This window comes from Rattus rattus, chromosome 6, assembly GCF_011064425.1.
Source record: "Rattus rattus isolate New Zealand chromosome 6, Rrattus_CSIRO_v1, whole genome shotgun sequence".
Lineage (NCBI taxonomy): Eukaryota > Metazoa > Chordata > Mammalia > Rodentia > Muridae > Rattus > Rattus rattus.
In genome coordinates, this window is record NC_046159.1 from 33,810,028 (window position 1) to 33,833,236 (window position 23,209).

The 23,209-nt window shown below is 48.0% G+C and overlaps 1 protein-coding gene and 1 pseudogene across 3 annotated transcripts in view; both read left to right on the forward strand.

The window, feature by feature from the left end:
• The window catches only part of Srgap3 (SLIT-ROBO Rho GTPase activating protein 3), a 225,403-nt gene extending 212,751 nt beyond the window's left edge, over positions 1 to 12,652 (forward strand). For both annotated transcript variants that reach the window (XM_032905978.1, XM_032905979.1), the window contains exons 19-22: positions 3,082 to 3,262; positions 4,469 to 4,618; positions 6,735 to 7,062; positions 11,137 to 12,652. In XM_032905978.1, coding sequence (XP_032761869.1) covers positions 3,082 to 3,262; positions 4,469 to 4,618; positions 6,735 to 7,062; positions 11,137 to 11,550 — 1,073 coding nt within the window. In that variant the 3' untranslated portion in view covers positions 11,551 to 12,652. The remainder of the gene's footprint in view (positions 1 to 3,081; positions 3,263 to 4,468; positions 4,619 to 6,734; positions 7,063 to 11,136) is intronic.
• A 2,250-nt stretch (positions 12,653 to 14,902) lies between these two features.
• Positions 14,903 to 16,418, forward strand: LOC116903429 (annotated as a pseudogene). The gene has a single exon (XR_004388277.1). The product of XR_004388277.1 is annotated as an uncharacterized LOC116903429 (transcript).
• The last annotated feature ends 6,791 nt before the right edge of the window (positions 16,419 to 23,209 follow it).

A 23,209-nucleotide genomic window follows, 5' to 3' on the forward strand; every position in this document is an offset into this window, starting at 1 on the left:
TAAATTACTGTGATAAGACACCATGACTAAGGAAACTAAGAGAGTTTATTGGGGCTTACAGTGTCCCAAAAGGGTTAGAGCCTGAAGTGGACACACCTTCTCCAACAAGGCCATACCTAATCCTTCTTAAACATTTCCACTAGCTGGGAACGAAATATTCAAACAGACAATGCCATAGAGAGGCTGTTTTCATTCAAACCATCACACAGAGAAAGCAGCCACTATTTTACAAAAGAGAGAATGTTAACTCTCAGTGTGATTTTTCCCTTTTTGTGAGTGTCTGTGAGTGCATTTTCATGCACCTGTGTACCCGTGCTTAGCACATACATGAAGACCTGAAGGGGTTGTTGTGTGTCTTCTGCGATCACTATCTCTTTGAGTCAGAATCCCTGAACCTGGGCTAACATGTTCTCACTTGGACTGGGAGCCAGGAAGCCCCAGTGACACTTCTGTCGCCATCCTTCTCAGAGCTGAGGTCACAGGGGTGTGCCCGATGCCTGGCTTGTCTCCTGGATACCAGGAGCTGAACTCCAGTCCTCATGGCTGTGCGACAAATGCTCTCGGTGGCTGAGCCATCTCTCCCAGTAGCGGTGAGGTTTTCAGAGGTGCATTTGTTAAGTCAAGGAGGCTCCCTTCTGTTCCTGTGTTGGGGGGTGTTTTGTTAGGAAGGGGTGTTAGATTTTTGCCAAATGCTCTTCTTAGCCATCCTAACGATTATGTCATCTGTGCTTTCTAGTTTACTGGCAAGATGGGATGCATTCGCTGAGCGTTTAGATGCTAGACAATTTTACATTCCTGACATGGATTCTTCTCAGGCATGGGGCATGACTCCTTTACACACCCCTGCATCCAGTTTGCTAATATTTTGTACAGAAAACTTTCATCCATATTCATAAGTGCTGTCAGCCTGCAGTTTCCTGGTAACAGAGACCAGGTTTTGTGTTAGATAATCACTTGCCTCATGAAATGTGTTGCCAAGTGCTCCCTCCATGCTTTTTGGAAGATTCTGTGAATAATTATTATTGTTCAAATGTTCGGTATAGTTCAATAATGAAGCCAAATGGGGCTGGGCACTTCTCTCTGAGTAGCGCTTTGATGGGTTGTTCATTCTCTTGGGGACTCATTCAGGTTTCCTATTTCTTTCCATAAAATGTATCCTTGGCATGTGTGCATGTCCATGTATGACGGGCAGGCACATACATGACATGGCATGCATGCAGAAGTCAGAGGACATCTTTCTCCTTCTTGTTGAGATGGGGTTTCTCTTGTTTCTGCTGCTGCGTGCGACAGGCTAGCTGGCCTGGGAGCTTCTGGATGATTCTCTTGTCTTCCATCCCATCTCAACACAGGAGTGCTGGAAGACAGATGTGCACCCCTGCACGCAGCTCTTCCACCCTACATGGTCTAATGAGGAGAGAACTGAGGCCATCTTACCATCCTGATATTCCGATTTTTTAAAATATTTGCTTATTGTTGGAGGGGTGCTTATGCCATGGCTTGTAGTTGTGAGGTTGGAGGACAACGTGCAGGATTTGGCTCACTCCTTCCACCATGTAAGGCTCAATGATCAAACTCACATTTTTGGGCTTAGTGGCAAGCAGCCTTTCCTGTTGAGCCATCTCATTGGCCCCGGATAGCCTATTTCTCAAGGCCATGGTCTGTATTTGTTAGAAATGTGCCCATTTTATCCGACTTCCTAGTTTGTTGTTATGTAGTTGTTGGTAATGTTTCTTTCTGATACCTCTTTTTCCTTCAAAGTAGTAACGTTAATGTTCCTCTTTCATTTCTGATCTTACATTTGACTGACATGATTTTTCATTCTTATTTTCTTAGTTTATTTAGCCAAAGATTTGTTTAATTTCATTGATCGTTTTCAAAACAGCAGCTTGGACGTCCCCTAGCTTCCTAGTCTCTGTCTCATTTAATTCTACTCTAGTCGGCATTACATCTTGTTCTGCTTGCTTGGGTTTAGTTTGTATTTCTAATGTTTTAGTAAAATTTCTTTCTAGATTTTAAATTTACTTTTAGTGTTTGGCCTGCATGAATGCCTATGTGCATGCAGTGTCCTTGGAGGCCAGAAGAGGTCCTCTGGAACTAGAGCTGACCTGTAGGTGCTAGGACTCAAACCCAGGTCCTCTGGAAGAGCAGCCTGCTTTTAACCACTGAGCCATCTCTCCAGCTCCCGTACTTCCTGTTTTTAGAAGGTGGAGGTTGTTGATTTAGGATTTGCCATTTGCTACTCTAAATTTCATCTAGGCAGGGCTTTAGCAGCATCCGAGAACTTGACTGTGCTGTGTCCTTATTTTCATTCACTGTTTGCAAGTTTACGAGCCACTGAGAGGCTGACTGTGTGGCTCACCCGCCTAGTGTGTGTGAGGCTCTGGGTTCCATCCCCATCCTAACAAAGGGAAGAGGAAAGAGAGAAGAGAGCCCTGGAGAGTATCGTGAGTGAACAGGGATGGGAATCTAGTGCTGCGGGCAGGGCAGGGTCTTCTGTGTAAAGTGGACCAGGGAGAAAAGGCCCCATTGGAAAGTGGAGATGTAGAAGGTACAGAAATTCCTTCACACACACACACACACACACACACACACACACGATACAGGGTCTCAGGTAGCTCAGATTAGCCTTAACTTCCTGTTATCCTACCTCTACCTCCCAAGTGCTTAGACTATAGGTATGCATTACCACACCTGGCCAAACTGGCTTCAGTAATTATGCAGTGGAAAACAAGGATCTGGCACACCAGCTCCCTATGGGCTGTTTAGATTTATTTTTTTATGAGATGGGTTATCACTATGTGACCCACAAACTCACGGTCTTCCTGCCCTGGGCTCCAGAATGCTGAGATTCCAGGTCTATGCCACTGAGCCTGGTACTCAGCAGACGTTCTGAGAAATTACATGGCTCGCCTAAGCTCAAGCAGTGGGAGGAGTCTGAGCCTAGCGTGCTGGGGTCCTAAGCCCCAGCCCACATGTGTTCATCAAGCCTGCTGCCCACGTTTCCTCACTGCAGCCAAGGCTGCATGAGTCCCGGGCCACCCCATGACCTCACAGATGCTCTTCCTCTTGATTTTCTTCCAGAAGTGGAACAGATCGAGGCCATCGCCAAGTTTGACTATGTGGGGCGGTCCCCTCGTGAACTATCCTTCAAAAAAGGGGCCTCACTACTCCTGTACCACCGTGCCTCCGAGGACTGGTGGGAGGGCCGTCACAATGGCGTAGATGGACTCATCCCTCATCAGTACATAGTTGTACAGGACATGTGAGTGAGAACTGGGGCCTTCTGTGAAGAATGAGGTAATAGATTAGTGATGTCTCGAATGGGCAGTGGAAGAGGAATACTGGAAATTTGTTCTTCCAGGTTCAGAATGTTTGATAGTCTCTAAGAATGTTTTTTTCTAACTTCCTCTAAGTGGAAATCTACAGGAGAAATATGCATACAGCCTGTCTTTCAGATGATACAGAGATAGTATTAGGTCTGGGGCTGCCACCCAGACCCATGAGTCACATCTAGGCGATCACTCACCGTGGTCATTAGCATCCCATATTCTTCTCGTATCCCTCCACTATCTTGAGCTTTTCCTGTAGCCAGTGAGAAGTTCACCAACCCATCAAAGGGGATGGGGAAAAAAGAAACATTCCTTGTTTTCCTTCAATCAGGTGTTATTTTTAACAATTTAAGGAGTTAAAAAGCCACACATCCCAAGAATCTAGCACTGTCAGAAAGTTCAAGAAGTCAACACTTTGTGTGGGGTTCTCTCATTCCCTTCCAGCTTGGATAGGCTCAGCAGAGCTGACCTGACCTGGAAGCAGCTATGGAGCTAAACTCCACAGAAAGAGGACCATAAGCCTTTGTTGTGGCGCAGGAGAGGAAGTTGTAAGCTTGAGCAAAGGCAAGGCCAAGCGAATGAGAAAGGGAATGCTGTAATAGCGAGCCGTCTGGCAGCCCCGGAGTCCACAGACCTCTGACAGCAAGGACAGGTCACTGGAAGGAGAAGGTTATAGAAGGAAACTGTCAGGGCACCCCTAAACGCATGGGTCACCCCACAAGTATCCCACACTGCAGATAGGGAGATAAGGAACTGAGGTAACCCTTCCTCTCTTGCTTGGCTCTGAACCGCTTTTCATGGAGCCGTAGGAAACTAAGCATACAGCACCCTATACTGGGAGACTCAGCACTCAGTACCCCATGCCCAGCTTGCAGACTCCATCACCCATTTCTTCAACCTGTCTCCATCATTGAAAGGGTCTAAGAGAACAAGCTAGGAACAGTGGTAGAATACGAGGGAGCCAGCTGTTAGCGACCTGGCTATGGGAGCATTGCAGTAGGTGTGTGGAGGGACGGGGCTCACCCTGGGCTGCTGGTATAGACATAGGTGTGTGCAGACAGCTGTGGAGGAGTCTGGGCATCCTGGGCCTTCCTCAGAGGGTGGGAACCACCTCCAACTTATGTCTCTCTCCTCCCCAGGGATGATGCCTTCTCCGATAGCCTGAGCCAAAAGGCTGACAGCGAGGCCAGCAGTGGGCCACTGCTGGATGACAAGGCCTCCTCCAAGAATGACCTCCAGTCCCCCACAGAGCACATCTCTGATTACGGCTTTGGGGGGGTGATGGGCCGGTAGGAAACATGGGTTCATTTTTGTCTCACTAGTACCCATTTGTTTGTTTGTGTCTGAATTGGGAGAAGCAAGAGGACAGGAAGGGGAGGAGAAGGCTGTTCCAGCACCTTGATTCTATAAGCCATGACACTGGGAACAGCTGGGTGGGCTGGCTGGAAGGACTCAAGGATTCTAGGTGTGAGCTTTGAGGTGGAGGGGAGGGGTGGGGCATTGAAGAAGGCAGAAGACATAGCCTGGGATCAAGGAACTTTTTATTTTAAATAATAGTCATAGGCCAGCCCGACTATTTAGCATAATAATCTTGAAAATGAAATATAATAACACTGAGAGAGACAGACAGAAACAGAAACAGGGACAGTGACAGACATACCACACATGAGCACGCACACACACACACACACACACACACACACACACACACAGTGTAAGAGAGAGAGAGAGAGAGAGAGAGAGAGAGAGAGAGAGAGAGAGAGAGGAGAAAAATTGGCCAGTGCTTTTCTTCCTCTCTCCAGCTCCTGTATCTGCTAGAGATGATTTGTTATGCAATATTTTAAAAAATCTAAAGCTTCCACAGTCCCCCATGCCTGAAACACACCACTTAAACAGAGAACTCACACCTCCTTTTGTGCCAGTGAAAGTTGATACCCGACTCCACCCACCTGTTTGGTGGGAGCAGATTGCCAGTTTCTTCACAGAGAATGGGCTGTGTCACATGACCCTTCTACCAGCAAGGAGCCGTACAAGTATCCTGAGAACAGGAAAAGAGAGAAAGCTAACAGCCTGTCACTCTGCTTCACTCCCAACCCTGTGTCCTCTTAGAATGTCAAGTCTGTGTGCCCCACCCGACTCCTACAGCAGAAGGGTCATGTGATCAACCCAGTCTTTTCAGAGCTTGGCAGCCACCTGTGTCAGCATACAATGGGGGCATACTCAAGGATTGATTTTGGTTGAGGTCCCGGTGCCTCTTTTTAGAGCTAAGTCTATTCAGTTCAGCTTTGGACACTGCAGGATGATAGAATCCATGGAGAAGTCAAAGACTGGGCTCCACTGATGAGAATGGCATGGTCCCCCGCTCCTAGGAGGACCATATCATCTCTTGCCTCCTCTCTCCCCTCTTCCCTCACTCATCTTTCTTCTTTTCTTTCTCAAAGCCTCTTCCTCCCCAACACCTATGCTTTGGTCCTACTGGGGCAGCCACAGGCTTGCTTAGCTTTGCTGGGGGCAGAGGGTTTGAATGCCACCAGTCCCATGGAACTTATTCCCAGCACCCTATTCCTCCCTACCCTCATCACCATCCAACTTCCCTCCCTCCCATGAAGGCCTCTATATCTTGGGTGACTTCCATAGGACAGAGCGATCTTTAAGTCATTTTTAAACCCACTCAAATGTGTGCAGGTGAAAGATAGTCCATCGATGTAGCTCATTCACAGAATGGACTTGGGAGAAGACAGGAAAGGTGTGGCAGACATGGGTCAAAGGCCTGTGCTTCTCCCTTCCTCCCCCAAACAGCTCATACCCTTTTATACCAGTAGAACCTTGGAGGTGGACAAGGTACCCATAGACACAAGGCACATTTTACAATGGTGTGTTCACTCTTCAACAACTTGATTTCCGAGGTCTGGGAAAGCCGTATGGATAGCCCTGCTCTGGGGAGGTTGGAAGGTGATGATAGTGAACAGGTATTTTGTTCCCAGGGTCCCCCCTCCCCCATGCTTACTGTGGCTTTTTGGTACAGTCAAGCCTAAGTGTTTCAAACTACCTAGAGTCTGAAAGGCTTCAGACTATATAGGACCATAACTGGCCATAGCATTTCTAGTTTGAAATCTTCCTGCCCTGCCCTAACCTTAGACTCTGGTCTGCAGCATTGCTGCCGCCAACCTGGCTCTCATTCTCTGTGTTCCTCCCTGGGCCAGGTTACTCTTCCCTTTAGAGGAGGTGTCACAGGTCTGAGCCCACCCTTTATTGCTAAAGTGTACGTTCTGGCTGAAAGAGGCTTTCACTGACTTAGCTCCTCTAGGTTTACGTGTAGCTGTGGCATGGGGGTTGGCTGGTGCACTCTGAGACTGGCTAGGGTTGACTTCTGCCCCATGCTTCCTGCCCCTGGCTCCTTTGCAGAGTGCGACTACGGTCCGACGGAGCAGCCATCCCCAGGCGCCGAAGTGGGGGCGACACACACAGCCCACCCCGGGGCTTGGGTCCCAGCATAGATACGCCACCCCGAGCTGCTGCCTGTCCCAGCAGCCCCCACAAAATCCCCCTCAGCCGGGGACGGATTGAGAGCCCTGAGAAGAGGAGGATGGCGACGTTCGGAAGCGCTGGCAGCATCAACTACCCTGACAAGAAGGCGCTGACAGAAGGGCTCTCCATGAGGTCAACTTGCGGCTCCACACGACACAGCAGCCTAGGGGACCACAAGTCCCTAGAGGCTGAGGCCCTCGCAGAAGTAAGGGCCCCACAGAAGACAGTTAGGCCAGTGAGACACCCAGTGGGACAGAGGGTGGGAAGTGCTGAGTGGGGGCCACAGTGGTCTTGGTGGGACTTGAGACTGAGTCATACAAGACAGTGAGTTGGCTTCCTTTCCGTGCCACTAGCTATGGCCCTTGGAAAGACTGGAAGATCCCCCCCGCCCACACACACACAGAATAGAGGGTAGCTGGGTTATGGGGCTGAAGCAATGGCAGACCTCTCCACAGGTGCTATGATTGAGTCCGTGTATCCATGCATCCATGTATGTGTCTATCCATCCATACATGCATGCATCCCTCCTTCGTTCATTACTCTATTCACCTTATTGGTGATTCTTGGCTGGGCATCTATCTGTTGTGTGACATCCACCACGTACAATGAAGTGCAGTGGAGACCCCATGTACTTTGGCCCTGCCTGTACGAGCTTATAGTTAAAGAGAACTGCCAACCCAGAATGGCAGCTAGGCTGGGCATCTTTAATAAGTAAGTGGGGGGGGGCACATCATAGTTTGAGAGTCTACAGCTTGGAAGTAATGCACTGGGAGGATATGACCTGAGACTCAAGAGATGGGCAGCACTAAATAGCTGAGGCAAAATGGAAGAAAATCTCAAGCTCTTCCATAGCACTTCCTGTCATTTTTGGTGGGTTTTTTTTTCCTGTTTGTTTCCCCCCCCCCCACTGGCCAGATGAACACACCAGGCATTGTTTCATTGTTTACCAGCTCACATCACTGGTTATGTCTGGTTTTGACATTGCATTACCAGAAGTCTCCATTTTTATCCCCCTGGCTGTAATTTTGGGCAATGGTCCATTACATACCTCTCTCAGTGTTATCTCTTACTTAAGAGATAACAGAGCCTAGCAGATCCTACAGGCAGGGGGAATCTGTTATGCTGATAGCCTTTGAGTACCCATTCGGCAGGGGTTGAGGTGAGCTTTCGAACTTCTGAGCATGTCCTTACAAGAGTCCAGGGAAGATCCTCAGAGAATACCCTGACCGAAGCAATACACCACCAGCTAGAACTCCACACACGGACGTTACCTCACATGCTGATGCCTACTTCCAGAGAGTCCTTGAGGTCGATACCTTGGCATAGGCCAAGCAGAGGAGACAGTCAACTTGGCCTTCTATCCTCGAAGGTTACTCTCTTGAGAACCATTATCTTCCTATCACCTAGAATCTTCTAAAGACTCTCTGCCAGCAGGGCAGGGGCTTCCTAAAGCTGGCTTAGGCCCTTTATATGGAAACTCAAATGCAATCTGGGGCACTATGCCTAACACGTCCCAGACTGCTATGCCATGCCAGTGGGGGTGAGGGGTAGTCTGCAGCCAGCATCATTTACGCTGCTGTACTCTGACTAAGTAGAAAGGTGTATTGACAATACATTTTGGAGCTTTGCAAAAGTTTGTTGTGCACTGTGGATCTCCAGCAAAAACAGAGTTTATCCCGTCTCCAGACTTCTTTAGTTTTGAGGAGCATTTTGTTAGCCTAACCCAAGAAATGCACTTAGCAATACTCCGAGTATTGTCAGTGTGCGAGCCCACTCTAACTGGATAGTGCTTTTCTCCAGTGGAACTGAAGCTCACGGGAAACTGTGGAGGCAGTTGGGAAGACACCGGCCAGCAAGTGCGAACACTTGCTCAATTTCATCTCTGAGTCAAAGGGGAGGTAGTGTGGAGGACCCCAAGTAGTAGATGGATTCACCCTAGATTCTCTGGTCTCCAAATGCCCTGAACAATGTAGAGTTAAAGCTTTGACAATGAGACTGTTACAGAAACGTGCAACATTGTCATCTGAAGTGGGGAGGAAGTGGAAAAATGAGGACCTTCCCAACGGTGTCCCTCGGTCCCCAGTGCCACCCTGCGGCTTCACCTGGCAGACTTACGCATTCCTCATCAGACTAATGCAAGGCTGCAGCCTAAACCCTTCAGCCCACCTGTCTCTGAGCTTTCTGTCTTTCCCGTTCACGCTCTACCAGGGATGGGGAGATGAGGAAATGACATCTTAGTCATTGACACTTTTATCTTTCAGCTCCCATTGCATTAGAGCAAACAGAGGGGATTGTGGGTACAATAGGAGACTAAGTCCCAGAACAGTAGCAGAGGCTGGGGTGACCCTGCACAGCATGTGTACGGTAGGTGGGGAGAAGAGCCCTCCCGCAGAGTCACTTATAACCAAACCTCTGGATAAAGAAACTCCCGAAGACTCCTTCTTAAAGCTGCCTGCACAGAGGCATGAGGCTGGTATTAGTCATTAGCAGAATACAGAAAGCAAAAGGGATAGACTGACACAGCGAGGGGAGCAAGAAGCTGGTTGGGGAAACTTTGGAGTCTGGCAGGAAGGAGGATGCCTGCAAATCCAGGAAGGAGAGCGTGAAGAACTCTGGTGGATAGAGACCTCTCTCTTCTTTATCTCCAGGCCTCAGTCCCATCTCTCTCCCCAGAGCCATGCATTTCTTCCAGGGCTGGCCTCAGACTGCTTAAGAGCAAGTATACCTTGGTGCCAACATAGCTCAGATTGGATATGGCACCTGCGAAGACAGGCCCCTTGTGCCCTCTGTGGGTTCTGGGTCAGATCAGTCTAAGCAGCTCCCCTCACATCTGCTGGATATGGTGGCGGCCCCATTGAAAGCCCCCTGAACAGGGACGTGAACTCTGAGGAGTTGGTTGACCACTCCTGGCTGTTCGCAGAGCTTCATCCTGTCCATCCTCTCATCACACCTTCACAGCAAGTGTGGGCTTTCTGGATGGACGGAGTGCAGCTCAGAGTGGCTAGTGTTTGCCCAGCCTGTAGTCAGTGCTGCCTTCAGCCCTAGCCCTGCCCTGGATTGGTAGACAAGAAGCTCAGGCTGGCCTGGAGTGCCACACCTCTGACCCCTGAGGTATTCTCTTTTTGATGAGCGTGCTGATACAACTGTATGCCATTTAAAAATTTTCCCCCCTTTTAAAATAAGACATGAGCCTTTTAGACCATAATGCTGGGAGGAAGGCAGTTTTCCTGTCCTTCTAGGAGGCACAGTGTAGAGTCAGTAGATAATTTCCCTTTGGGCAAGGTTTTTTTCTTTTTAACTTTTAAGAGGGCATACTGTTGTGCAATTCTGTAGGGCGGGAGATGAATTCTCTCAATATCTGAATGTGATGAAATGAAAGACTATTTTTTTCCATTTGATTTCATGTATGGTGTTTTGCCTGCATGGATGTCTATGTACCACATGTGTGCAGTGCCCACAGAGTCAGGTGAGGGTGACAGATCCCTGCGACTGTACAGCACGTTATAAGCCACTGTGTGGGTGCTGGGAATTGAACCTGGGTTCTTTGGGAAAGTAGCCAGTTTTCTTAACCACGAGGTCATCCTTCTACCTCTAAGACAAAGGACTTTTAACAAAATAAAACAAAACAACAAAAACAACACAATAGCTAGGGCAGAGACTCTTGAGACAGACTGCCTGGGTTCTGACTTGGATTGTCTTGCTATTTAGCTGTGTGACCCTGGACAAGGTACTTGACTAGTCCAAGCTTCAGTTTCCTTATGCGTGAATCGGGTGTAACAGTTGTCCCTACCCATCACTAAATTATTAAAGGCTTTGGATAAGTGCTCAGCATAAGGTATCTTTGCTGGGGATTGTTATGACTGTTTGAGTGCTTACTATGTGCCAGGTGCCATGCCCATCTCTTTGCAAGGACCTGATCATTTTACACATCCATCAACCCTCTGAGGTAGATATTCTAATTGTCTGCAATTTACCAGTGAGAATTCTCAGGATCAGAGAGGTCAATGCAGTCCAGTAGCAATGGGGTGCAGAGTTAGTTGTTTGACTGAATGTCTGTCTGTCTGCCATAACCTGATCTATCTGCCTTTATGAAGGTGACTTCCTAGGCAGGACACGAATAGGGGATGCTCATGCTGATTCCCTGAGTTGGTTACAAAACACCCTTGGGGTCTGATCTCCCTCTGGGCAGTAGGGCTTCTAAGTAACACCCTCTGGAAGGTCTTGAACTGGCTAACAGTTCTGAAGACACTGTATTGACCAGAGCCCTCTCTGTCCTCAGGACATCGAGAAGACCATGAGCACGGCTCTTCATGAGTTGCGGGAGCTTGAGAGACAGAACACTGTCAAGCAGGCACCAGATGTGGTGCTGGACACCCTGGAGCCCCTAAAGAATCCACCAGGCCCCATCAGCTCAGAGCCTGCCAGCCCCCTGCACACCATTGTCATCCGAGACCCCGATGCTGCCATGCGTCGAAGCAGCAGCTCGTCTACAGAGATGATGACCACCTTCAAGCCAGCCCTGTCGGCTCGCCTGGCTGGTGCCCAGCTGCGTCCACCCCCCATGCGTCCAGTCAGACCTGTGGTCCAGCACCGGTCCAGCAGCAGCAGCAGCTCAGGTGTGGGCAGCCCGGCAGTGACACCTACCGAGAAGATGTTCCCTAATAGCTCCTCAGACAAGTCTGGCACCATGTGACCTGCAGGATCGGTGACATCGCCGTGGCCCACTGCAGCACACCGAGGCCTAGGGTGGCCTCCGTGGCTTCCACTTGCTTCCCAGGGATCTCCTGGCCTTGGAGGGCAGATCCTAGAAGGTCAGCCTGGGAGGGTGTATGTCTGTGGAGAGCAGAGGCCCAGGCGTTAGCTGCGACTCCTACTCAGCCATGTGAATGCCACAGACCTCTTGTGAGCAGACAGACATGCCAAGGAATGCTGGAGCAAGATCAGTCCCAAGGACAGTGTTTCCTGAGATTGAGGCAGATGCTTACCAGCTTCTCATATTTTCACTGGAAAACTATTCTCTCGATATTCTCTACATACGTATATATGTGTGTGTATATAAATACATGCATATATACGCATATGTGTACGTATGTGTCTGTAGGTGTGTGTATATATATATTTATGCATCTATATACATATACTAGAGAGCTGGGCATACACACATGCTAACTGTATATAGACGCTCCTTTTTTTCTTTTTATGAAACTTAGATTTACCTCAGACCCATGCCACCAAACATTTCCCGCTGTTATTCGGTGGGATTTGCAGGGACTTCTCTGGGAGAACTTAGAGGCCCCCACAGTAACTGCGAACGAAGCAATATACCACTAACCTGCAGAGACACAAAACCAGAAACAGTCTCCAGCTGTCTCCAGAAGTCGTGGCCTTCCAGAACAGTCTGCCCCTTAAGGAAGGGTGGGGCAGGCAGTACCCCTAAGCAGGCTGCTCCTAAAGGTGGGGAACCCTTCATAGAAAACCCTTCACCCATGCCCCAGAGATCCTGCCCTGTCACCCGGAGGCCAAGGGTCAACTGTGCCCCAAGAGCCACAGGGGAGTTGGTGTGAAGACCTTTGAGCTTGTATGCTGAATCAGGATAGTGAGACGCTGTGCACCATCCTAACACAGCATGGCCTGTGGTTGAGGGAACAATAACAGCAAGAAACAAACAAACAAAACCCAAAACCCTAGTGTGAATTAGTTCAAACCCTAGAAGTGCTGTAGGGATTAAGCTGTGGTGACAATGCAAGTTTTACTTCTCTCATCTTCAAAATACTTAATGTTTTTCTTCCTCCTCATTCTACTGATTATGTTTTGTCAGATTTGGAACTGAGTGGGCAAGGAGGCGTTCGGTCACACCAAGTCTGTTTGAGAGCAATGCACACCACACTCTGCTCCCCGTTGGAGCCTCTGGTGCCCAGTCATCCCCTGACCTCCATCCGAGGAGGACTGTGCTAGGAAACCCCGTAGGCTGGGGTTCTGTGACAATGGCAGTGCTCCCCACCCTCCATCCCCTCCTCTCCTTCCATTCCTTCTAAAGCAGTTAACATGGTAGTAGAAACAAGGTACGTGATTCTGTAGTGTCACAACAACCTTCTGCATGGCTCTTTTGATTCCATTTTACCTGCTTTTTTTGTTGTCTCCATTTTCCAGATACTTCCAGAATTGTTGGATAATGTGCCGCGGGCAAACCTAGTCCTACATTTTTACTCACCCTCTGCATGCCAAACCCAGGATCTCCTCCTCCTCCTCCCCTCCCCTCCCCCTCCTCCTCCTCCTCCTCCTCCTCTTTCTCCTCCTCCTCCTCTTTCTCCTCCTCCTCCTCTTTCTCCTCCTCTTCCTCTTTCTCCTCCTCTTCCTCCTCCTCTTCCTCCTTCTCATCCTCCTCCTTCTGCTCTCTCTCTCTCTCTCTCTCTCTCTCTCTCTCTCTCTCACACACACACACACACACACACACACACACACACACCCTGGCTGGTTCTCTGCCTACCTCCAAATTTTACAGTCCAAAATCCAGAATCTGCGTCACAGTCTCCACAGGAGCCATGTGACCTGTGACTATGCCACTCTTGTCACCTACAGATGCTTTGAAGTAACCTCCTTGGCATTTCTTCCCTTTGGGTTTGCTTCCACCATCTCTTGGGTCCTTTAAGGCATCTTGCCCCTTCCCCAGGGAGGGACCTAGTGAGTCACTGGTACTTGGGTATGGGGAGGATCTGCCTTGCCTGTGGGATCAGCACTGAGTACCTATGGATCAAGAATGGGCACAAAATGAGAATGTCAGTAAGATGCCCGAGCCATCAAGCCTCCCTTTCCTCGCAACTCCTGCTATGATGGGCCCTATGTTTTTGAGCACATAAAGGTATCTCCATTCTGTAGTCGAAAGACAGTAAGGCCTGGGGGTGGGCTGGGACCTGCACAAGATATGCCAGATGGTCCCGTGGGCTGCATCAGGCTCAGGAAGCCCTAGTCTCCAGGAATCTGTTATCTCTGCTATGCATATAAGGAGATAAGACTTCTCTTTTGTATCCCAGGGCTATTCCCAGATTTTTAAGTCCACTCACCTCCCAGGCAAAAATGCAATATTCTCTGCCTGGATACCAGATAGAAGCAAAATTGAGTTTACAAATCCATTACCTGATGCACCTATTGCCAGTTATGCTGTGCAGATTTGTCTCTGGGTTGACTTATTTTGTTTTCCTTACTGCCTCTCCCCAAATGCCCCAAGAGCAGAGCCTCAGCTGTTTTCCTTATGCATCTATCTTTCCCCCATTGGCAAGTGGCTGATGAATTCACATTTAGGGAAGCACACACACACAGATGGCAGATGAGTCCCCAACTCTTCCAACCCCCAATCTGAGCTTTGATGCAGAACAAATGGAAAAACACTGTCCGTCCCCATCCCCAGCACACTTCATCTGGTCCCTTTGCATGTCTCAGCCACCCCCAGGTCCCAACTCAGTCCCATCCGTGTCTATCTAGTGTGAGCATCTCCCTTCCAACTCCTGCCTGTTTTTAGTCCACTATATATTGCTGTATTTGTTAAATGCTGGAAAGTAACTGTTAAAATGTGAAACTGTAATTTTTTTAAAGAAGGCTACAATTACATTATAGCCATTGCCACTCACCAAATCTTTGCACCTAGTAGATAGATCGATGTTAAAACAAATACCAGAAACCTAATTGTACAGTGATTGGGGTGGGGGGTGTAGTAACATAGTTAGTAGTCCTCAATATAGCCAATCGTACAAGGGGAAGTGGTGTCTACCAATGTTCATCACCATTATTGAAAGCTGTACTGATCAGTTAGTTTATAACGGGCATTTAAAAGAATTATTTTGGCTTCATGGAATGATTTCTTAACCTCCAACTTACCCCAAGGTCAAGCCTTTTGTCTTTATGTATAACCAGTGTTCAGTCTGTTTTAGGAATGAACCAGCAAGATGTTCATTTAATTAAAACTGACCAAAGACAATTAATTCCTGGTCTAGTTTCCTGGGCACCTTGTGGCCCAGCTGCCACTAAAGACCTTTCTCCGATCAATTTGAGAACAAGCCGAGCTTCCGACCCCACTCGCCCTCCCTGCCCTCCTTCTCTTTTCCTCGTTGAGCTACTCTGAGCTGTGGGATCCTGTGAACAACTGTCGTCTTTCCTTCTCTTCAGTGCTAACTTCTCACCTTGAAGCGCCTTTTGAACCCCGGACAGAGCACACAACTGGAGGGAATTGCAGGGGTGGGAATTAAGACTAGGGAGTCTTTCCTCTGAAGTCGCTAAACCAGGGGTCAGGAGGGAAATGGATTCCTAAGGAACGGAAAGGTTTATATCCAGTGAAGAAATCGAATCGGAGTGGGAAGAGACACAGGGAAATGGAGCCATCCGTTGGCTACTGGCTGGAACCAGAAGTTCAGAGATCTGCCTTATAAACACTTTAAACTGGTTTGTGGTACACAAAGGGGAGCTGGTGGGAGAGAAGCCTGTACAGGGGCTCCCTTCATTGGCATCTCCTGGAGTGCCTTGTCGGGTGCATTCCTTTCTTATTCAGGAGGCATGGATGCAGAGGACATACCGTGACTTGATACTTGGTCATCACTGAGTGGCCAGTGCACATACACTCGGAACAAGTGCTGGAAAACCCCAGGGACTAACAGGACAGTCCTCCCTCTCGGCCTTTCTGTTTCTAACTTCTCATCTTCCAGATGGTTCCACACTAGAGCAAACGCCTCATTCTTCTGAGAAACCCAGAAAGGGGTGGAGTGGGGTGTCATGTCTAGCTGCGGTAGTGGGTCCTGTTGGTCTGGGAGGGAAAGGTATGACAGGGAGGAAGAGGCAGGAAGCGGGTGGGCCAAGGTATTGCTTAGCTGATTTTCTGCTGTGCAGATCTGATGCTGACAGCTCGTGTCCACTTCCCTGGTTCTCTGGGGTCTCTTCTCCACTCAGATGAATTCAAAGTGGAGGATTCCACATACTCCAACCTACCCAGGGGACCCAGAAGGGACTTCACTGTCAGTCCGAGACCTCCTGGCCTCTCATAAGGTGGATCTGCCAGCATACTATTGTCCCGTCCACTGGGACTGGCCAAATGGCTATTGCTGTCCTTTGCTGACAACTCCTTTCTGTGCAAACTGTCCCAGGCAAATCACAAAGCTGTTCCTTGAAGTGGAACTGCCAGAGTGCACTTTCCTTCCCTAGATGGAAGTGGGTCGAGGCTAGCTCTGCTGCCCAGGCCCTCGTTCCAGGCAGTGTGACTGTTTACATGGTTTGGCAATAGGTTTGCTTCTGATTGCTTCAGAGTGGCTGGTCGATTTTGTTTGCTTTGCTTTCTTTCTTCCCCCAAATTATGACAGGAAAAAACAAACCGAAACCACCCTAGGAAATTGCTGGTTGCCTGTCCCCATGTGATGCTAACTGTTGCCCTCTTCTGGGTATCATTTCTCTACCTTATGACCAAATGCCCGTCCTATAGAGTGTCTGATTGGATCCTCTGTTGCGTATTCTGATGGTGCCTGCTGGTTTGATGTGGAGCTATCCTGTGAAATAAAACAGCTTAACTTTTTCTCAAACATACTCCGTGGTTGTTTGCAAGGGTGCCGACACACCGAGGGGCGTGGCCTTCTTATCCTTCAGTCTGCTCTTCATCCTGAAGTCAGACTCTAGTGTTGCAGGATCTCTGATCCCACTGTGAACACTGAGATTGTGTTATTCACTGAAGAACTCTGTTTCTAGTTGTGGTGCGGCTCAGCCCTTACCACCCAACTTTAATCCCTCTGGCTGGAATACAGACACACAGACATGACCTTGGTACACACCTTCGACCCCAAACAATGAAAGTTAGATTGTAGAAGGAAGCACCAGTGTTTGAAAGGGATGCCTAATTGAGTGACAGACAAAGTGATGAATTAGAGAAAGTTTTGACAGAATAGGATATGCCCAACTCTCAGGAGAAGAGAGAGGAATGAGAAGCTACTTAAGGGAGCAGTGGTTTGAACAACGAAGGCTAGCTGTAGAAATGGAGCAGTGAGAATTTGAACCACCTGTTTGTCAAGCCCTGCACTTTTCATGTGCCTCATGCCTTCTCTCACTATGTATTCATGGCCCCAAGACTGGGTCAAGTGTCCTTGTCTAGAAAGTGTTGCTTAGCCACCCTCTGCAGTCAAGGAAGACTTGAGGGCCTGGAGCTCCCTCTGGTGGATCTTCATGTAACAGTCTCTGTGCATAGGTCTTTTCCACAATCCCAGTGACTACCATATCCATCCAAATCCTACCACTGCATGGTGGCTTCTGCTAAGCCAGGCTCTTCTGCTATGGAACCTTTTAGAAGGCTACATTTTTATATAAGTTCCACAGTCCGTTTACTTGTCATAGCAACTGTGCTCATTCTGGAACCCCAAATTAGGCCTGTCATCCAACAAGTATCTTCTTACCTGGCCCCAAGTTAGTTGCCGGGGACACAGATGGATGAGGCCCAGTTCCTATCCTCCATCACTGAAGCTGCCTATAGCCTAATTGTACAAAACGATCACCCCAATCAGTTCCAACTCAACAAATAACAGCACTGTGCCTCTAACTCTGAGGGACAAAATTTGCACCAAGGGCAAACCAGCTGTCTGACTGCTTTACTGGCAAGGACATATGATCTATGGCTGGAATGTTTATTTTGTATTCAAATCTTCTTAAGAAATTGGTTTCCAGCCCAAGCAGCCCTAAGCAGGAGAATGCATTGACCATCACATAAGACACCCCAGACTGGAGCTGCCTTTAAGTTTGTAATGAGACAAGGACGAGATGAACATTGTCTTGGGCTCTTCCTAAGTCTTTGGGCTATTTCTCACCACAACCTGTCTCATGTAATGGGTACTCAGTGATGCTAAAAGTTTCCACTACCTGCACCCCCTCAGCCTCAGAAGAACAAATACCTTGGGACTGATTCTCCATCCTTAGAATTGAGCCAGAGGCCAACCCCTAAATAGCGCAAGGGTTGTCAGACAACTGTAAGCAGGAATAGATAACCCCCTAGTTACAAAGGTACCGTCATCCCTCTCCAGGCTCTCTCAGCAGAGAATAGCTTCCCATAAGAGATTAGGAGAGCTGATGTGCCCTGGAGGTCTATGAGGGCTAAGAAATGGCGATGGGCTTCAGTTCCACTCAACGCTAGGGTAGTATTTACACAGCAGTCACTAACTGATATGTTATAACATGCTCAGTCAAATGCACTAAACTTTCCCACCTACCAATGATGGCATCATCAAGTGTGTGCTGTATGCTGAATGCTCCATACAAGTGCCCACCATGGTAGATTCTGTCTCTCTATTTTACAACCAAGGGGACTGGCAGTCTCAACTAGGATTCCCCACTATCATTTCTTTTTTTTTTTTTTTGAATTATTTATTTATTTTATGTATTTGAGTACACTGTAGCTGTCTTCAGACACACCAGAAGAGGGCATCAGATCTCATTACAGATGGTTGTGAGCCACCACGTGGTTGCTGGGAATTGAACTCAGGACCTCTGGAAGAGCAGTCGGTGCTCTTAACCACTGAGCCGTCTCTCCAGCCCCACCCTCCCCCGCCACTATCATTTCTGCTACCCTGCTTGCTGCAGGACACAGTTCCCAGGATTCTGGGATCACCACAGGCCTGATTGTTGGTTACTCTGACAACCATTTAAGGAGTTAAGTGTGGCAGCTTCTGGGGTAATAGACCTAGCATTCATTGATTTCTATTAAATGCTGGTGTTGAGAATAATTCTAATTAGTTCTCTATATTTTATGCTATGTTGGTATTTACTACTGTAGGAACACTTTCTGTTCTCTCACTTTTTTCTACTCTAGCTCTCCATCGAGCACATAGGTTTGTGTTAGGTGGGATAGTGAATATTTGAGATGGGTCGCTACAGCCAGGAGAGGATTCAGACTCAAGTCTCAAGTCCGGGTGGAGGATGTGTCCTAGCACAACTACTTTTCTTATATAACTCAGGACTGCCTGCCCAGGGTGGCACCTCCCACAGTGGGCCGTCCTCCTGCATCAATCCTTAATCAAGAAAACTCCTTAGACTCATTCACGGGCTGCCTCAGTTAACTCCCCTCTTCCCAGATAACTCTAGCGTATGTTGACAAAAGTTGACTAAAACTAACAAACAAACACAAGCATAACTATAACAGAGAGGAAAGAGGTCTCTGGCTACCCTGACACCTGCCCTCCTCAGCCCTCAGCACTCTCCCACACCTATACCAAACATACCTATGCCAGTCCTTTGCAGCCTCTGCATGCAGATTGATGAGCTTCCGTCAAGAATATATATGCATGCACACACACACACACAAACACACACACACACACACACACACACACACACACACACACACACACACACACAAAGGCTCTGGGCTACCCACACCTGAATGTAGATCTCAGCTTTGACTGACATCAATGAATGACCTTGGCAAGTAGCACATAGCATAATACAGTCTACTTTCGTTAGGAGCCCATGGCTAAGGCAGCTGTGTGGATCTTACACAGCCATTGGAAAGGACAATCTGCAATACACACAGTCTGCCCAAGCGCTACTACCACGGACCCTGGTGACTGTCACCTCGCTCACCTCTGTGCTCTGTGGAAAGAAAGAACAATCTGTTGGACTTCTCATGACTGGCTGCATCAAACTTATTTCAAAGGGAAAACTTTAATTGAAATTCCACCATTCCCACTGGCCACTAACTGGAGGAAGTCTCTTGCCCAGGACAGCCTCAGCTTCCTTACCTCTAAGACAAGAGACTAGGAAGGCTCATTATTGTACGGGCAGAGGCTGCAGAATCACAGAAGGAATGACAATTATCCCTTCTCTGCCCACCATGCTTTTTAAAGGATGTAGCCTGATATCCCAGTGACTTTAGAGGATGCTCTCAGTATCAACCTTATCTCCTGTGCCAATGCACTGAGCCATTGATGGCCACTGACCCAAAGGGAAGTGTGGTTCATTGGATAGTAACCCTGGCCCTTAGTGAGTTGGCCTTTTAAAGGACGTTTCAGCAGAAGTTACAAAATGAGGGGTGAATAGTTGTAGGAAGGCCATGGTGGAGACCAGCACCTCTGAGAGCAAAGTCATGTGGACCTGGCACGAGAACAAACTGTACCCACCCTACTGCCCTGAAACCCGAGAGACCTCACCCTCCCCTTCTGGATATTAAAAGGACAAAGAAGGGACCAGAACAGTGTTTCAGCAGGTAAAAGTCCTGACTATCTGAGTTGGATCCCTAGGACCCACATGGCCAAAAGAGAAAATCATGACTCCCCGGAGTTGTCCTCTGATCTCTAGGCACATGTGGTGGCACACCAAGTCATACTCCTGTAAATAAATAATAATTAAAATGACAAAGGAAAGGGGGAAAGGAATGGCTATAATGGACAGATTGAGTCTTTTGTGATCCTTTTACAGCCCAAAGCCAACTAAGTAGTCCTTTCATCGATCTTTCAAGGCAGGTATCACTATTTCTCTGATTCAATGAATAAGTTGTCTAGAGAGGTTGGAAGGCCTGTCATAAGGTCACTACAAGGAAGCACAGGGTTGGGGACAGACTCAGACAGTATCACTCTGGAGCTGGTCTCTGCCTTTCTCCCTCAGAGCTTAGGACCAAACAGGATCATGTGACCAGAACATATCGGAAGGTAAAACTCCAAGTTTTGCTTCTTGGACCAAAGATACATGTGCTTGGTAGTTCTATGTCAACTTTATACAAGCTAGAGTCATTTAGAAAGAGGGACCATCCGTTGAGAAAATTCCCCCACCAGATTGGCCTGTGGGCAAGCCTGTGGTGCATTTTCTTGATTAATGATTGATGTGGGCTGTGCTATTCCTGGCTGATGGTCCTGGGTGTTGTAATAAAGAAGGCAAAACATAGGAGAAAGCTGGTCAGCAGCATGCATCCATGGCTTCCATATCAGTTTCTGCTTCTAGGTTCCTGCCTTGAGTTCCTGCCCTGATTTCCCTCTGGGATAAAGTGTGACCAGGGAGTATAAGATGAAATAAACTCTTTCCTCCCTAAGTTGCTTTTGGTCACAGCATTTATCACAGCAACAGAAACCCTAATTAAAACAGCCTGTCTCTCCAATCGCTCTCTGCATCTCCGGGCTACTCTCCACATAAGTCTTTGTCCCTCTTAGCTTGATGCAGCCTCTGCCCTGGTTCAGTCCTCGGCCTGGGACACTCTTTCCCAGGTTCTCTGCCCTCAGCCTCTAGCCACTGCCTCAGTCTCATCGGACTACTTTGCCTAGAGCTGCCCTTTCCCCAGTCACCACCCGGCAACAGACTCTACTCTCTTTGTCAGTTATCATAAGAATGATTTTGTTTGTATTGTTTCTTCCTCCAACTTAGAAGGTAAGTCTGGGAATTTGTCTATTTTCTCCACACTGTCTCCAGGCAGAAGTCTGGTGCCCAGCACATAGGAGAGGTTCAATAAATGTTGAGTATCTGCCCACACTGAAGGACCAAGTGCTGTTTCTGAATGGAATAACTATGGTCGTCACTACCATGCACAGGTTTCTGGATAGTATCTGAGAGCCCACTGTGTGTGAAGTTAGCTTTCTTGTTACTGTCAATGTCTATTAGGGGTTTATCCTGGCTCCCAGTTGAAGGGTATAGTCACACATGGCAGAGATATCAGGGTGTTAGGAGTGTGAAGTTATGTTGCATCCATAGTCAGGGAGCTGGCAGTGATGAATACTAGTGCAACGAAACTCTATAGGATGGTGCTGCCCCACACTAAGGGACTATACACTTCTCTCACAGGTGCACCCAGAGGCTCAGCGTCTATGTAATTCCAGTTCTTGTCACGATGACCACATTAATCATTGCACTTGCCAAGCGTGCTGTGAGTCTTGGGATACAGTCGTGAGTAAATTGTATCCAGATGCCTGTGCACTGGACCTATGCAACGGCATCAAAATCCAGAGGTCAAACGGTGATATCAGCAAAACAAAGATCAAAGGTGTGGGAGAAGGGACAGGTACTGACTTCAGCTCTAAGCTGAGAGAGTGAGCCTTTGAGAAGAGGAATCTTAGGCTGGATTGGGCCACCATATCAGAGGATGGGCCTGGATTTGGAGGGATGCACAGGAAGTGTGTGTTGAAAGAGCTTGGCGTGGGAGAAGAATGGAAAAAATCCAAAGAGGCTGGAGGAGACAGAGAAAGATATGACAGATGTAGCAGAAGTACTCAGGGCTTTCAAGCCAGGGTGAGGATTTTGAAATCATTCTAAGAGAGTGAGAAGCCCTTGGAAGGAATAGTAGGAGTATTGATCCTCCTTGTTACTGTTAAAGCATTATTGGTAGGGGCTAAGAGGTGAGTTAAAGGCCCCTGTTGCTCTTGCAGATGACCTGGGTTCCCAACACCCACATGATGGTTCCAGGGACTCTCACACCCTCTTTTCACCTCCATGGGTGCCAGGCATACAGATAGTATATGTATATACATTGCAGGCAAGATACTCACACATAAAATTTAAAAAAACAACTAAAAGTAAAAATACTATTGCTAAGTTGGATGTATTGGAAGGATCTCAAGTTCAAGGGAAGCCTGGTCTACATACTGAAACCTTGATTCAAAAAAAAAAAAAAAAAAAATCAACCTGTCTTCTAGGCCTTAGCAAGCCTTTAGCAATAGAGGTTGTGTCACTGGGGATTTGGGTGTGGCATGTGTGTTTTGATAGCATCCTGGGTCCTGAATTACAAAGGATCATCTGCTTCTTAACTGCAGTGTGAAGAAGGGAGTAGCCAGGTACTAGGTCTCACCTGGAATTTGAGCACTTGAGAGGCCGAGGGAGGAAGATTCCCTCAAACTCAAGGCCAGCCTGGGCTATATAGTGCCCTATATTAGTCCTGCCTAAGTTATGGAGAGAGACCCTGTCTCACAAAACTAACCAACCTGTAACTGGTAAGAAAAACATAGCACCCCGCTCCCCTTGCACATGCAGAGAAAACCTGGGGGGAGGGGATTATCTTCTGGTTTCTTAGTTTTGCTCCCTCTGATGGCCACAGATGTGTCTGATCCTCCACGGAACTCATTCACACTCTTCACTGTGGGTCCTCTGGCTCGCACATGTGGCAACGCTGCAGACCTTCCATCCCAGGCCAATTTAGATGGCTGCTCTGTATGAAACAAGATCTTCTTATCATGCAAATCCTATCTGGACTGACTTTCACAGGTCTTTCACCCCCTGACAATAGCTTGGTTCTTGCTGCCTCAGAGATGCTGAGAAATGCATTAAGTAGGGCTCAGTTCAAAGTGACAGAAACCCAGCAAGGTCCATCTTAAGCAAAAGGGCACACTTGGTTCATGCTCTAAGGCTGTGTGGGTTGAGGAGGG